The sequence below is a fragment of the Emiliania huxleyi genome (assembly GCF_000372725.1).
Source record: "Emiliania huxleyi CCMP1516 chromosome Unknown EMIHUscaffold_126, whole genome shotgun sequence".
Classification (NCBI taxonomy): domain Eukaryota; phylum Haptophyta; order Isochrysidales; family Noelaerhabdaceae; genus Emiliania; species Emiliania huxleyi.
Window position 1 is genome coordinate 193484 of NW_005201327.1, and position 16395 is coordinate 209878.

General features: G+C 66.1%; 3 protein-coding genes across 3 annotated transcripts in view; 1 reads left to right on the top strand and 2 right to left on the bottom strand.

Annotated features, from left to right (window-relative positions):
* EMIHUDRAFT_225699 (hypothetical protein) overlaps positions 1-1055 on the bottom strand; it is a gene marked incomplete at both ends in the record, with an annotated part of 2153 nt that extends 1098 nt beyond the window's left edge. Inside the window, one exon of the mRNA XM_005789634.1 lies at positions 175-1055. Within this exon, the coding sequence (XP_005789691.1) occupies positions 175-1055 (881 nt within the window). The remainder of the gene's footprint in view (positions 1-174) is intronic.
* A 4083-nt stretch (positions 1056-5138) lies between these two features.
* EMIHUDRAFT_225701 (hypothetical protein) lies at positions 5139-5710 on the top strand (the record flags this gene model as incomplete). The annotated part of the gene is made up of 2 exons (XM_005789635.1): positions 5139-5592; positions 5700-5710. 2 exons carry the CDS (start codon positions 5139-5141, stop codon positions 5708-5710), a joined length of 465 nt encoding a protein of 154 aa, XP_005789692.1.
* An 8463-nt stretch (positions 5711-14173) lies between these two features.
* EMIHUDRAFT_109913 (hypothetical protein) overlaps positions 14174-16395 on the bottom strand; it is a gene marked incomplete at both ends in the record, with an annotated part of 4650 nt that continues 2428 nt past the window's right edge. Inside the window, 4 exons of the mRNA XM_005789636.1 lie at positions 14174-14950; positions 15164-15493; positions 15571-15681; positions 15943-16119. Coding sequence (XP_005789693.1) covers positions 14174-14950; positions 15164-15493; positions 15571-15681; positions 15943-16119 — 1395 coding nt within the window. The remainder of the gene's footprint in view (positions 14951-15163; positions 15494-15570; positions 15682-15942; positions 16120-16395) is intronic.

The window sequence follows — 16395 nt, forward strand, 5'->3', positions numbered from 1 at the left end:
AGTGGCGACGGCGGCGGCGGCGATGGCGGCGGTGGCGACAGCGGAGGCGGCGACGGGGGTGGCGGAGAGGGCGGAGGCGGCAAAGGTGGAGGCGGAGACGGGGGCGGCGGCGACGGGGGAGGAGGGGAAGGTGGCGGCGGGGACGGCGGCGGCGGGTGCGACGGCGGTGGGCACGAGAAGTAGCTATTCTTCTGAAACTCGGCGGTGACGGCTTGAATGTCGGTGCCCTTGAAGCTGTAGCCGGGCGTTGCTATGTTGCCTAGCGTTTCGTGGCTCACCGCTCCGAAGCCGACTGCAAAGAGGACGAGCTCCGGGTTCCGGTTCTTGATCAGCTCCGCCTGCCATATCGCCTCTGGCTTTCTGTATTGATAGTTGTTCGTGTTCTCCGCCTCCGAGCCGCACATCCTAGGCAAGTCGCCTATGTAAGGGCCGAGAGGGCTCCCACTCGGTGTATGGGTCGAGTTGCCAAAGTCCCAGTCGACATAGCAATTCTCGATGTAGCTCTCTCCATCAGCCGGGCAGCTATCTCCGGTGTCCGGGTAGTTGCGACTGCAGGTCTGCTCCCCATCGGTCAGGAGGAGCATGATCTTCGTGGCTTCAGTTCGGCCGGTACGAGTCAGCAGCTGCTCTCCGAGGAGGAGCGCGTTGGAAATAAATGTTTTCGCTGCTCGGTCCCCAGGATCGGGTTTGATGTTCGCCTTGTATGTATCATTAATGGCAGATGCAAGTGTGTTGTCGTCGTACGTGAGATTGCTGCACACGTATGTATTTGAAGCGAACTCCACAATGCCGACGTGCACGAAATTCTCGTCGACCGCCAAGTCGTTTATGATATCCGTTGCGAACTTTGCGACCCCTGGTCGACTTGAAGATTCGTCGATGCTGCCGCTGCTATCCAACACGAGAACCACGTCGGCAACAAAGTTGCAAGCAGGTGCGCTGGGTGGCGACGGAGGGCTCGCCGACACGCTAGCGGCAAACGCAGCGACGATGATCAATTTGCGGCGGGCGTTTGACGGGCCGCCAGGAGCCTGCTGGCTTTGCGTCGCTGACATTGCAGAATCTCGCCAGGAACCGCCGACATTGAATTTCGCTTCTTTTTCTGTGTTGAGCGAGGCGGGGTGCCGCCCGGCTACAGGCAAACAGAGCGCTATTGGCATTTTTTGAACAGAAAAGAATTCCTCATCGCAAACCCTGTCAGCAGATTCCTCCTCCCTCCGGGATGTACGTAAGAGCCACATACACTGAAAAAATCTGAAGGGTGGCGGCGGGCTCGGAGGCGGCGGTGAAGGAGGCGGCGGCGAGGGCGGCGGCGGCGACGGTGGTGGGGGGGACGGCGGAGGCGGCGACGGCGGCAGAGGGCTTGGCGACGGGGGGGACGGTGGCGGGGGCGAGGGCGGTGGTGGCGATGGAGGCGGCGGGCTTGGTGGCGGGGGGCTTGGGGGCGGCGGCGAGGGCGGCGGAGGCGAAGGCGGTGGCGGGCTCGGCGGCGGCGGGCTTGGTGGCGGCGGTGAGGGCGGCGGCGGCGAGGGCGGCGGCGGCGAGGGCGGCGGCGGCGACGGTGGCGGCGGCGATGGTGGCGGCGGTGAGGGTGGCGGAGGCAAGGGAGGAGGCGGGCTGGGCGGCGGAGGAGACGGAGGCGGCGGCGAGGGCGGAGGCGGCGAGGGCGGCGGCGGCGATGGGGGCGGGGGAGAGGGTGGCGCAGGTGAGGGGGGAGGCGGTGATGGAGGAGGCGGGCTCGGCGGTGGCGGCGACGGTGGCGGCGGCGACGGCGGTGGGGGAGACGGAGGCGGCGGCGAGGGGGGCGGCGGGCTGGGAGGAGGCGGGCTCGGCGCCACCACCCCCGCCTATGAACTGCACCACTCCCGATCGGGGGCGGTGCTCCGGGGGCACGCCCCCATGCACGCGGTCGCCCCCTCATATGACAGCGCACGGGGGCGGTGCTCCGGGGACACGCCCCCATGCACGCCCCCTCATATGACAGGCACGCCTCCTCATATGAAATAACCTACGGGTATGTTCGTAAGAGCTACATACACTGAAATGCACACCCCCGCCCGGTTGTCGCTTATTCGTTCGACCGCTTTATTGCCGCGATCAAAACTAGGTACACGCCACACACCAGACGACATGTACTCTCCCACCCGACAACCGGCAAAACGCTGTCGTGAGCCAGCCGCTTTTGCGGCAGCCGACCGCGGAGATCGAGCGCGCCGCGTGCGCGGAGATCGACATGGCGAGGCGGCCGTCATCCCGTACGATGCCGCTGGCGCGTCGGCGCGAGCCTGCGGCTCGCCGGAGGGCTCCACGCTCGGCGCGGCGGAGGTGCGCCGGACTGCACCACTCGCACCACCCCCGACTCGGAGCGGTGCAGTTCATATGAAACTGCGCACCGCTCCGGTGCACCGCTCCCGTGCGCAACTAGGAGCGGGGGTGGGCCAGGTGGCGTGCCCCTCTAATGGGGGGTGGCGTTCCCACGTGGGCTGCCTTCCCACGAGCTGGCCACATCTTCCTACCTAGGTACCGAGTATCCGCTACTCGAGTAGGAGCCGGAACCCAGTTGTGGCAGTTTGCTTCGCGCGATGCCTCTGGCCAACCGCCCGGCAAACGCCGTCGACATCGAATCCGACGTCTGGTGCACCATCCAGGACAGGGGAGAGGCGTTCGCCTGCCGCTGGTCCGCCACGGCGTGCACGCGCATCCCACCGCAGCTGCGGCAGTACCTCACGCCGGCCGAGTTTGAGCAGACCATGACGGCCGTAAACGCCGCCATCGACAGCACAGTTGGCAGCGGCTGCTGCAGCTACGCGGGGGTGGCGCCAAACTGCTCGAGCCGCTGCCTTGGCGTTCTCGCCGTGCTGCTGCTGCCGGTCGCCTTCACTGGCTACCTTATCATTGAGTGCCAGCTGCGGCGGATGGCGGACAGCTGCGCCAAGGCTGTGGCGGAGGCGCTGCGTCCCTGGGCCACCAAGGGGCTGAGGGTACAGGCGGCGCGCCCGAGACACTGTGGTATTGTTCACTTGAGCCGATACCCGACTACACTGGGATCAGCACAATCACGGTACAGTCATAGCGGGGACTGACCTTGCTCCACGCCGCGCCCCACATGCACACCTTGCGTTCACACACCGCCCTCGCCGCGCAGTTCCTCCCCGGCCGCATGCCCAACAAGTACCGCGACGGGCAACGCTCGGTGATCCGCGTGCTGCTGCCGGGCAGGGCAGCTGGCGAGGCCCAGGAAATTGCGCCTGTGCAAGCGGTGCCAGTGGCCGCGGTCGCTGCGAGCGCCACGAGCCAGCCCGGCGTGTCTGGCAGGATGTCCGAGCTGAAGCGCATGCTCGATGCGGGGCTCATCACGCAGGCCGACTATGACGCGAAGAAGGCCGAGTTGCTGCGCGCCTTGTGAGGCTGTGAGTTGGAGAGCTGTGTGTGAGACGGCCGCGTTTTTCTTCTCAGTCGTGTGGCGGCTTAGAAAAGAAATCGCAGTCCGCATCGTCATCGGCGCAGTGCCGAGAACAGTTCGGGCTTCGGCGGGCGCTGCGGCTGCACAAGGAGCTGGCCGAGCACCCGAAGACATCATCAGAGAGGTCCCTGACGGGCGTACAGGAAGACTCGTGCTTTGGCGATCTTGACGTTTCGCAGCTGATGACGCTGCGGGCGGACTTCAACGTCAACGACGACACACCGTATAAGGTGTCCTTCAACCAGGGGGGCATCTCGTGCCCTATCACTCCCTCAAACCAAGGCCAGTCGCTCGACCCCGAGCAGAAGAACGCCATTCTTCACAGCTACTTTGACACGGCGGCCGTGCTGGAGGTGAGGCTGGACGACGCATACCTCGCGGGGGGATGCACATCGGAGCTTCCCTATCAAAGCCTACAAACTGATGTGCACCTGTGCACGACACAGGCCGGGGACGCCTGCAGCGCTCGGAAGACTTCACGGGCACGATGGCATCGAGACCAAGCCCCGGCCTCCCCGAGTACACGCAGCACCGCACGCGCCTGACGGGCTCGCTCGACGAGAGCTGGTGCTGGAGCCCGATCAACGGCCTCACTGCCACCGAGGCCGAGCTGAACGCCACGTGCACGCAGTTCTATGTCGACCCCGTGGACACAAACCACGCCTGCAAGCTACGCGGGCGGCTGCACGCGTGGCTGCTCGGCGTGCTATCTGGGCACGAGGGCGAACGGCGACTACGTGTGCAAAAGCACTCCGGCGCAGTATACTGTTGCCCAGGCCTGGCCTCTCGGCCTGACACCGTCAGCTCAAGCTCTGTCTGCAGCACGTCATCGATTCCTGCTGGCGAATATGACAACGCAAAACACGTACTGTCTGCAACTCGGATTACGACAAAACCGGGGCTGAACAAGTGCCAGATTGGGCTGTGCACCCCCGCTCTCCCGTGACCGTGACCGTCCGCCATGATCGCCCCGCCCCATCGCGCAGACTCGTGTCGAGAGGCCACAGCGTCCGGCGCGCAAGAGCCGGTGCATGTGTGTGGACGGCCCCTCCCGATGTCGCGGCGCGTGTCAGTCGCGGCGCGTGCCACGAGTCCCCGCGCCCAGTCGCCATTGTTGTTAGAGGGAGGGCTCGTGAAATTCTTTTTATTATTCGTCTCGTCGCCGGAGCTAAAGTGCCTCGCCGCGGCCTCGCAGCAAGCAGAGCCGCGCCATCGCAGTACTTTTTTGCGCGTTTTTTTTCTTCGAGTCGCTTAGGCGGCTCCGGTGGTTCGCCTGTGACAGTGCTAGCATGCGCCAGTCCGCACCTGTGTCGAGCCTGTCTGCTAAAAGAAAGAAAGAAAGCAGGACAACCCAAACGAGGGATAGGGGAGGAGGACAGGCTGAGAGAGAGAGAGAGAGAGAGAGAGAGAGAGAGAGAGAGAGAGAGAGAGAGAGAGAGAGAGAGAGAGAGATAAATAAATAAATAAATAAATAGAGCAGTCATCTCCAGGGAGAGATGGGCGACGCACACGAACACAGAGGGACAGTGCGCACCCCGCCCCGCTCGCAGGGCGTGCATCACACAGGTGGACTGTGAGAGAGAGAGAGAGAGAGAGAGAGTACTTTTTAAAATTCTTCATCGAAGAGGGCCCCTTCCTGGAAGTGGCTGCCTGGTGCGTCGCGCTGTGGCCGACGATGTACTTGATACTGATCTCCGCCTCCGCCATCGCCCACACGCGCTTCTCCCGCCCAGCGCCGCGGCTCACCACAGCGTCACACCGGTGGTTCGCCGCTCCAGTCACGCCACGCGGAGGGGTGCCAGCGGCGTGCGACTTCTCGTCGCAGCAGCGGCTGCGCGAGGAGGCCGAGGCGCCCTTCGCCAAGGCGCGCCTCTTCGTCTGGCCGACCCTCTTTGCGGCCGCCGTCGTCGCAACCTACTTTGCCGCCACCGGCATGCTCGCCGTCGCTGTCGGGGCGCGGGAGCAGGCGGCCGGCTCGTCGCCGCTCGTCGACCTCGGCATCGACCTCACGGCCGTCGGCACGACGGGCTTCCTCTGGAAGCGCGAGCTGGATGCGCGCGACTCGAGGCTGCGCCGGATCGCCTTTGGCGCGCGCCTCGCCGCTCTGCGGGTGACGCAGCTCGGCGCAGGTGGCGGCGCCTTTGGCCAGACCGCCACTCTCGCCGACTTGCGCCGCGGGCGCGGCCAGGCGCGGCGGGTCGTCCTCGTCGCCGCCCCCTCCGACGCTCTCAAGCAGAGTCTTGCTGATGCGGCGGCGTCGGCGGCGGAGCTGCTTGCCGCAGACATCCTTGTCGTGCCGCTGCTGTCGCTGCCGCCCGGGCGCGGCGCGGCGGCGCTCGAGGCGCCGCCGCTCGAGATGCTGCAAGGGGCAGTCCCGTCGGGCGAGGTGGCGGCGACCGCGGCCGCACCCCGCACCGCGCCTCTCGGGGAGGTGAGGACGCAGCCCCCGCTGCCGTGGGTCGCGGATGCGCCTGATGCCGCGGGCAGCTGGCCGGTGGCGATGCCTCAGGCGGCGGCGCAGTGGGGGCAGGCACTCTTACCGGAGCTCGAGGCGGCGGCCAAGCAGTCGCCCACGGCGGCCGAGCGCGGGCTAACCATTGTCCTCAAGAAGAACGGCCGCGTCGGCACGCGCCGGCTCGGCACGCCGGACTGGCAGGCGAGAGGCGGCCGAGAGGCGGCCGAGGGGGAGGAGATGCGGCCGAGATGCGGCCGGAGGTGCCCAGATGCGGCCCAGATGCGGCCCACTGTGAGGGCCCCTCCCCTGTCCGGTCTTCACAGGCGCTCGTCGACGACGTGGGGGCAAGGAGGGCCGCCGGGCTCGACGTGACAAACATTTGACCTCCATCCGTCCAGCTATATGGGGCGCGTCCGAGCTCTCGAGCGAGAAGGTCCCCGCCCGGCCGGATTCGGCAAGGTCGAGATGAGATTATTGTGCATTCGCTCTCTGGCGGTAATCTCGGTTTGCGCGCGAGACCCGCGCGCGCGAACATGGTCTGTGCGAGAGAGAACGTATACCTTTTTTAGACCCCTCGCAATCCTCACTCCAATGAACAAAAAACGACGCAACAAACATATGAAAAAAACAACCACAACGCCACAAGATATGAGCGGTTACGTATTTAATCGGATACTGTGTGCCTTAGACGTCCGAAAGAAACGTAGAAAGATCAGATAGCCCCCGGCCGTGTGCAGCGAGCGGGGGGACACAGGCACCAGCAGAACCGGTCCTGCTCCTGGAGATGGAGAGGCAGAGGAGATCTATCACACACAGACACACTCGTGACTGTGTGAAAGCGTTTACCATCCTTTGTTACACCACGTTCTTTCGTACAGCAGACGGTATCGTAGACACGTGAACGCTAACCAGGTCTTAGATTTTCGAGCACTACTACAACTACTGGGCTGGGTCTTTAGGCATTGTGGGGTTGGCACTCCCATCGACTCTCATGACCTCCTGCGGTCTCTGAGATGGACACCAGTGGGTGTGGGACCACAGCCAGGATACACTCGAAGGCTGGGTAAGCAGTAGAGGTCGATACTCGACGCGTCCCACATGGTCTGTGTCGCTGTCGGCACGCTGTCGACAGGACGTCGAGCGACACCGGTGGCAGTGCCACCCAGGAGTGGTAGGGCGGTCTCCCGTCATGAAAGAGCCACCATGTGATCCGTATGATGATTCCTGACAACCGCCTCAGTCAACTTTTGTCACAGTTCCCGCTCTGAGAGGAGCTGCGGGTCAGTTCGACAGCTGGAGCTGTGTCGCCGGCGTGCGGCGGCCTGCCTCCGGAGGTGCCTCTGAGGTGGACATTTTTTGGTCACCGGGAGAGAACGCGTTCGAATTTTCACTCCGGAACTTCAACTGAGCACGCGCACCGGCCAGGGCTACAATAGTGCCAGTGAGGCGGAGGCGCGAGTCGGAAGGCCGCGACCGTCAAGTGTCCCGTCATTTTCCTACAATCGCTGTGAACCCAGCCACGTACGAGGGAGCTTTGTTGTAAAATACTACTCTAGACTCACGTTCTCACGTACGGAGTGACATGTGCTCCCCCCGCCCTCTATGCTCTAAGTCCGTCGAAGAGGCGTCCGCGCTCGAGCCGAGCTGTTCTAAAGTCTGCCCTTCAGCTAGGCTTGGCCCTGCACTGACCTCTGTATGCATATCTGCCTCGGCGCTGTCGAAGCGCGAGAAGACGAAATCCGTCGCGTGCGGCCCAGCCATTTCGTACATCTCCGCCGCGCCGTCGATAGCCCCCTCGGCCATCGCACTCGTAGTAAAGTGGCCCTCCCTCGGGTACATGTCGACCTTGCCCTCGCGCGGATACTCGGGCGGGTTCGTGAAGGATTGGCCGATGAGGCCGTGTGGATGGGACCGTGTCGGGGCGCCCGCTGCGGCACTGAATCCCACGTCCAGCCGGTGGTGCGGACCTCGGACGCGATCGTAGACGGGGCGGCCCTTGACGTGGATCGTCCAGCCCCGAATCTCAAACCTTGCACTTGAGTGGCCGAGCCGAGCGGCGAACTCCTCGCACTGCTTGCTGGCCGTCGGTCCGAGCCTGAAGCGCTTACCCCCGCAGGTGCCGTTGACCATCTTCCAGCCGTAGTTGAAGTCGTTCAGCTCGGAAGCCCAGAAGGAGGCTGTGGCGCGCTTGCGCTTGATGCCGCCGACCCGCGCTACCAGGTGCACCTAGGGACGGACGTGCAATCTCACCCAACGATTCGGTGATGTTGCGGCCGCTGCAAGGTCGCCTCGGTGATGAAGGAGCCGTCAACCACCAGCTCTCCGCCGCGTAGCTTGAAGGTGGCGTTCTCGATCTTGACGTTGCAGGCGACGTTCGGGGCGGAGAAGAAGGAGTAATAGACCCCGTGCCTGCCACGAAAGTCGGCGCGGCCGCCGTGCGCAAAGTGGAAGTGCCTGCAGAGACGGAAGAGCGGTGAGACGCCAGGATAGGTGTAGGTTAGGTGTGAGGCGCGCGATGTGGCACTGGCTGAACGGTAGTGGGCCGTTGGCATCTACGGGTGGTTACGGATCCTTGTCTGCGGAACCCTGCGGCGGCGGCGGCGGCGACGGCGGCGAAACAGGTGGGAGCCGCGGTGGTGGGGAAATTGGGGGCGAGCCAGGAGGTGACGATGGCGAGACGATTAAATGGCGAGGAGCGGCCGGTGGCGGCGTCGCTGGCGGCGGCGATGCAGGCGGCGGCGACGAGGGCGGCGGTTGCGAGGGCGGTGGCGTGAAAGGCGGTGGCGACGAGGGCGGCGACAGCGGCGGCGACGACGGCGGCGGTGGAGAGGGCGGCGGCGGTGACGGCGGCGGCGGAGAGGGCTGGGGTGGCGAGGGCGGCGGCGGCGACGGGGGAGTCGGTGAAGGCGGCGGTGAGGATGGCGGCGGCGGCGACGGCGGCGGCTGCGATGGTGGCGGTGCTAAGGGCGGCGGTAGTGAGGGCGGCGGCGGCGACGGCGGCGGCGTCGAGGGCGGTGGTGGCGACGGGGGAGTCGGTGAAGGCGGCGGCGGAGACGGCGGCGGCGGAGACGGCGGCGGCGGAGACGGCGATGGCGCAGCCGGCGGTGGCGGGGAGGGCGGTGGCGGGGAGGGCGGCGGTTGCGAGGGCGGCGGGGCTGAAGGCGGCGGGGCCGAGGGCGGCGGTGACGAGGGCGGTGGCGGCAAGGGTGGCGGCGGTGACGGTGGAGGTGGAGAGGGCGGCGGGGCCGAGGGCGGCGGCAGTGAGGGCGGCGGCGATGATGGCGGTGGCGTCGAGGGCGGCGGCAGCGAGGGCGGCGGCAGCGAGGGCGGGGGCAGCGAGGGCGGGGGCAGCGAGGGCGGCGGCGGCGAGGGCGGCGGCAGCGAGGGCGGCGGGCTTGAGGGTGGCGGCTGCGATGGTGGCGGCGTTGACGGCGGCGGGGCTGAGGGTGGCGGCGTCGAGGGCGGCGGCAGCGAGGGCGGGGGCAGCGAGGGCGGCGGTAGCGATGGTGGCGGCGTTGAGGGCGGCGGCAGCGAGGGCGGCGGCGTTGAGGGCGGCGGCAACGAGGGCGGCGGCAGCGAGGGCGGCGGCAGCGAGGGCGGCGGTAGCGATGGTGGCGGAGACGAGGGCGGCGGGGTCGAGGGCGGCGGCAGCGAGGGCGGCGGGCTTGAGGGTGGCGGCTGCGATGGTGGCGGCGTTGACGGCGGCGGGGCTGAGGGTGGCGGCGTCGAGGGCGGTGGCAGCGAGGGTGGCGGCGTCGATGGTGGCGGCAGCGAGGGCGGTGGCAGCGAAGGCGGCGGTAGCGATGGTGGCGGCGTTGAGGGCGGCGGCGACGAGGGTGGCGGCGTCAAGGGCGGCGGCAGCAAGGGCGAAGGCGGCGGTAGCGGGGAAAGGTCCACAAAATTCCAGGGCGTCGAGGGCGGGGGATACGACGGCGGGGGTGGGAGGGGTGGGGATGAGCGGGGAGGCGGGGGCAGTGGCGGTGGAGGGCTAGGGGGCGGCATGAGCGGTGGGGACGGGGTTGTGGGGGCCATATTAGCTTTCGGTGGCGATGGCGGTGGTGGCGGGGACGGCGGTGGCGGCGAGGGCGGCGGTGGTGGAGACGGCGGCGGTGGCGAGGGCGGTGGAGGCGGGGACGGCGGCGGCGGCGGGGACGGCGGCGGCGGCGGCGGCGGCGGCGGCGGCGGCGGCGGCGGCGGCGGCGGCGGCGGCGGCGATTGAGAGGGCGGCGGGGGTGGCGAAGGAGGCGGTGGCGAGGGCGGTGGTGGCGGGGACGGCGGCGGCGGCGAGGGCGGCGGAGGAGGCGAGGGTGGAGGTGACGGCGGGGGGGGCGACGATACACAGATGGGGACGCCAACCCCACCCATGAGAAAGTTGCGTCCATCTGTGTAGTCGGGCCAGAGCTCAGCATTATTTGGGCCCGGCGGCGTGTCGACCTTCAAGGAAAAGTAGAATCCCTCTGAACTCGCGTCAAAGTTGAAGCAGACAAATTTTGGTACGGTGTAGCGGTAAGCCTTGCTCGAGAGGCGGCCGGATTGATGGTAGCCGTTGGTGGCGTACTCACCCGCGGCGGTGTAGTACTCACCCGCGTTGCAGGTAATGCACTGCTCCGTAGGAGGTATGGGATAGCCGTCGGGGCGAAGCTTCGGGTTGCCGCCGCAGTACAGCTCGCCCGTTTTTCCTTCTTCGCCAGATAGTCCGTCTGAAGGGCAGATGTCGTACCTGCAGGGTTGGGCGGGGCCAGGCAGAGCATCAGGACGCTGTCGGCGTCAGGGCCGAGCTGTGGGCCAGGGACTGCGACACAGATTGCAGTCTTCGAGAAGGACGTCCTCAAAGGTGTTAGGGTTGTCGTCGATCGTCCCGCGCGTCTTCGCTCTCACCCGAGTGCACGATCGCCCGTCTAGGGTCACCTCGGTGATGTCGAGGTAGTTAGCGGTGTCAATGTTTCCGCACAGACTGGGGTATCCACAGACTCCCTGGCAGCCAGTCGTTGTGGGAGGCTTTCCATGCATATAGTACTCGTTGATGCCGCAAGCCGTAAACTGCTCAATCTCAGCGGCTGGCATTGTCGCGTCCGGGCTGGTGCAGTCATTGCTCGTCGCGTCAGGGCCGTAGCAAGTCATAAAGTCGTGGCCCGCATCAAAATCAAACACGCACCAGTCGACATTGCTCATCGCGAGCGCGGCGCCGGAATTGTGCGAATAGAAGTTCAACTTGAAGGCGGTTTCTGAGTTGAGGTCGAGGTCTATGTTCAGGAAGGCCCCGTGTATGCCCTCGCTATTCCCCCGCCCGTTCTGGCGGCTGTCAAACGGCCGGTACTCGGTCACGTTGGTCACGACCACGTCGAACCGTGTGGCCCCTCCCGTTCCATCGTAGTACGTGCCCGCGCCCTGATCGGCAATCGGGGCGGCCACGCGGTCGGCGGCACACTATGCGTCCTCTCTCTCTCGCCTTGGCCTCTACAAGCCGCACCTCGTACCGAAGCTCCTGCGCCTGACCCGAGTTCATGTTTGTGCATTGGCAGGCGCATCCGCAGGGGAAGTAACCGTCGCCGTTGGGACCACAATGTGTGTGGGTGTTGGTCGGCACAGTACAAGTAGTCTGCGTCATGCCGCCCGGAAACCCGCCAAGATTATTCACCTTCTCGGTGGCGTGCGTCAGATCAAACTCCATGCCTAATTTTTCCTGGCCGTCAGGGCATGTCTCGCGGAGGCCGTAGTCGCCCACGTCTCGAAGAATTGCAGTTGGATCGTACACCAACGGAGGAGGCGGCGGCGGGCCCGGCGGTGGCAACAACTCTGGGGGCGACGGTGGCAGTGGCGGCGACCGCGGGAAAACCAACCAGTCGTGCGCCGCCAGGCATACCGCGAGCAGATGCATTGTGGCGCCGCAGCAGGGCGCACGGGGATGTGCAGGTGGCGAGAGGCCCTATGTGTGGCGGCTACAACTATGCGTTGCGGCGTGTCTCCTGTCCGAGAGCAGAGGGGCTAACTGTAGCGCGTCGGGCTTAGTGGTCGCAAGCAAGCCAAAGACCACCCGCTTTCCCGGGCCAAAATCGCCAAATCTGTATCTACATAGCTCCGTGCGGTTCCCCGGAGGTGAAGGAATAAGGATTTTACGACGTGAACGTACTCTCTCTCTCTCTCGGCGTGAATGCGCGATACATAGTACACAGAATCTTACAACAAAACTCCCTCGCACAACACTGGGCACGGGACTGGCGCGCACTGGCACGAACACAGGTACACCACGTAGTACACAGAATGAAACGAACTGTGTTCACGGCCGAACTTCAGAGTGCTCCTCAAATACCGCTCAAACGGTAAGGTAAGGTAAGGTAAATTTCTCCACACACACAAAGTGGTGGGGCAAGCTAGGGGGGGACGACCCTCGCATCACCCAGACACGGGCAGGAGCCCCACGGCATTCAAAGTGTAAGCACTGGCCCGGTGCACGTGGGTGAGGCAGCAGCCTGCCCCTCCCTCCCTCCCGACAACCAACTCCCGCACACACACACAATCGCACTCTGGCCATCGAATGACTCCGAATGACTCACTGTGTGTGCTAAGACAGAATCTCCGCAGACAGCCAAAACGGGCCGTGCCGCGTTGTTGGTGCCTTCTCAAGTACTAGCATCCGGGCGCCGCACTCGAGTGGGCGGGTCACATCTATGTGGGCCCAGTGTGCGCACTAGGCGCATATGCTAGTGCTATCCTGCCCTATGGGAGGCAGAGGGGTGCAGGGAGGGGGGGGCAGAGGTAAGGTGGGGTGAGACTGGGGAGGACCTCAGAGGTCCTCCATGGGGGTGGGGTCCGGCTCGAAAAGGTCAAAGTGCTCGATGCCGGTCCCGCCATCGCCGCCGACGCCGTCGCCCTCGTCCGCCTTGGAGGCGGAGGTCGTCGGGCGGGGCGCCTCGCCCGTCGCGAACCTGCCGCTGAACACGGCGTCGGCCGGCGCCGAGGCGCCGGCAGCCGTGATCAGGTCGGCGACCTTTCGGTATCTGCAGGCCGCATCAATTTTGCCGCGCCGGGACGGCTCGTAGAGCTCGTTGGCGAGCCAGTCCCGGGCGACCTTCGTCGCCACGGAGCCCAGAGGGACCGTGGCGTACACCAGGTAAGGTAAGGTAAGGTAAGGTAAACTTCTCCACGCACACGAGGTGGGGCAAGGGGGGGCAACCCTCGCGTCTCCACGTCTAACGACAGGAGCCCCACGGCATTCAAAGTGCAAGGCCCGTTGCGCGTGGGTGGGCGGTGTGTGTGTGTGTGTGTGTGTGTGTGTGTGTGTGTGTGTGTGTGTGTGTGTGTGTGTGTGTGTGTGTGTGTGTGTGTGTGTGTGTGTGTGTGTGTGTGTGTGTGTGTGTGTGTCACGTCACTGCATCCTCTGCCGTTTCCTCCCGTCGCCTCTTCTTTGTTCGAATGTTTCTCAATCCATCCTTCACGAAGCCCTCCCATGTAGCCAGCGTTCTTTGCGAATGTCTCGAAATGGCCAGCAGGCGCTGTCTGCTCGCGGCCTGTGCGGGCCGCTCGTCCTCCTCGCCCTTCTTTCGTCCTCCCGTCCCTCCCCTCCACCATGGCCTCCTCGGCACTTCTTTCCCCATCCGCCTCGCCCTGCCTTTTCGTATCGTGCCGTTCGCCCTCCATTCGGTGACCTCCATGGCCGTCCGCCTCCTTTTGGGTGGCGCTCTCGATACGGTTGCGTCAACCTCGACGTCGCTGTCGCCCTCCCCGTCCCCGCCGTCGCCCGTGCCTCGGTTCGCGTCATTGGTAGCGTCTCCGTTGTTCCCTCGTGCCCTGCCGTCGCCCTCTCTGCTCGGGCCGTTCACGATTTCGCTCCTCCTGCGTGTCGCCCCTCCGTCTCCTCCCCTGCCTTCGTCGTCATCGTCGCTGTCGCGAAAGCCCTCCGGTCCCTCGATTCCCTCGTCTATACACCAGGTCGCCGAACCCGCTGCCCCCCTCGGGAGGGAGCGAGTATGTCTAGGCGACTGAATGTTGGTGTTGTGGAGGGGACATGTGCTGATGATCCTGTAGCCCGATTGGTTTGCTCACGGAAAAGCTTCTAATGGGGACTGGGGTCTGGGCGGTCGTTAAGGCGCCGTCCGCCGATCCCGGATCCCCGCACACGCGCTGCACACCCGGGCCCGGAAGTATTTTTTTAGGAGATCATACACGAACGATGCTTTCTCAGAAGCCGCCGCCATCGCTTACCTTCACCCGTAGGCAGATAGTCGAATCCGCGAAACACCGTATATTGCGCCGCCTCACGGCCGGAAGGTGGGCACCTGGCGGTCCCAGTTCCACGAGGCCTCGACGGCGACGCGGGGAAGCGCCTCCTGATAGGGGTCGGCGTCGCGCTTGCTCAGCAAATACTGCAGCGCCTCCTCGAGCTCGCGCTGCACCTGGGAGTACAGCGCGGCGCACGCGGCCTTGTCGCGTGCGTCGACACCGCCGGTGGCGATGGGCGCGCCGAAGAGAAAGTAGTAGCGGCCCGGCAGCTTGGGCAGCGAGACCGGCGAGACGAACCGCTCGCCGGGGCGGCCGACTGGCGCGCGCGCCGCGCCCTCCTTGACGCGGCCGCCGAGGAAGGGCAGCGCAAGCAACTCGTCCGCATCGAGCAGCATCTCGAAACCCTCCTCCGCGCCGACGGCGGCGACGGGAACGATGGTGGCGTTGAATCTTGCGGCGACGCGCGCAAAGTCCGCCGACTCCGACGCGTCCGGCCAGAAGAGCTGGTAGCTCTCGCCCCGTTTCGTCGACTTGAAGGCCTCGCGCACGCCGCCCGGGTAGAGCAAGGTGTGCTCGCCGCGCGAGAGCAGCTTGAAGAGCGCCTTGCCCGAGACCGGCACCGCGCCGAACGTCTCAAAGTCCACCAGGCCGCCGCCGCCGCCGCCGCCGCCGCCGCCCGTGGCGGTGGCGTTGGCGCCTGCGGTGGTCCTGCTGCTGGAGAAGGCGACCGGGTGGGCGAGGGCGCGCACAAGGGCGCCGCGCTGCGCGAGGATCTCCTCCACCACGAGAGGGAGGTCCGAGAAGCCTACGTGCTGAAGACGCCAACCTCAGGGCGGGAGGACGGTCTTGTGCAGCGTCTTCAGAGCACCGCGTGAATACAACGGAGAGGAGTACAGTGAATACAGCGGAATGCGGCCGAATACAGCGGAATACGTGTCCTCTCGGGCGCTGGTTGGAATACAAGAACACGTATTCCGCTTCTAGGCCGGGAAGCCGTACAGCTGGTGGTTGCCGACGAAGAGCACCGGAGGCACGCCCTGGGCGCGCTCCTTGAGCACCGGGGACGCGCCGGACGGCGGCGGCGGCGGCGGCCGCCGCGGCGGCGGCGCGGCGGCGGCGATGTCGTCCGCCGAGAGCGGGGGCAGGCCGCTGAGGCCGGCGACGCGGCGGCCGCCCGCCTCGGTGGAGAGAAAGACGGGCGAGACCAGGTTGCGGACGGAGCGGAGGCGCTGCGTGGCGTTGAGGATCTGCTCGGCAGAGGGCGGCGCGAAGTCGGCGACGTAGTCCTTTGGCTTGCTGCCGAGCGGCGTGCGGCCGGTGAAGCCGACGTCGCGCAAGCTTCGGGCGAGGTCGACCTACGAGGAGGACGGACTCAAGGCTGCGCGCCGCTGGAGAGGGCAGAACAGGGGAGGCGCCCTCGGGCGAGGTCGACCCTAGCTTCGAGCAGCGGCACGTGCCCCGACTCTGGCAGCGGCGAGGTGCGGCAGTTTGGCAAGCGGCGCCGCAGCCTCCTCGCTTCGTCGGTGGAGGGGAGGACCCGGTCCTTGGGGGGGGGGGGGGGAAGGGCGCGTCGGAGTCACAGCGAGCCACAGTGTGAGCAAGCGGAGAGCTCGCGGGCAATCTCGGGCAATCTCGGGCAATCTCGGGCAATCTCGGATAATCTCGGGCAATCTCGGGTCCTCTCGGGTCCTCTCGGGTCCTCTCGGCTGCTCTCGGCTGCTCTCGGCTGCTCTCGGGTCCTCTCGGGTCCTCTCGGGTCCTCTCGGCTCCTCTCGCGGTCCTCGGACGACGCAAAGACATGCACCGGAAGCCTGAGCCTCTCCAGCGGCGCCTCCTGCACGTGCGCCGCGGCGTGCAGCAGCAGCGACAAGCGGTGGGCGAGCGCCGGCAGAGGCAGCGCGTTTGGCAGCGCGCCCATCTCCGGCATCTGCTGGGCGAGCCGGGCGAGCAGAACGGGCAACCGGAGCGGCGGCGGCAGCGCCTACAGATGGGTTCGGGTACCGCGGGGTAGGGGAGGGTGGGTTCGGGTACCGCGGGGTAGAGGAGGGTGGGTTCGGGTACCGTGGGGTAGGGGAGGGTGGGTTCGGGTACCGTGGGGTAGGGGAGGGTGTGTCCGGAGCGGCGGCCGCAGCGCCTACTCAGATGCCGACAACAAGAGCTCGCACCCGACGATGCGTTGGCAGCCGCAGCGGTGCGGCAGCGGCAGCGCCTCGTCTCCTCTCCTCGCGCCGAGCTGAAGAGGGTCTCCAGAGATGGC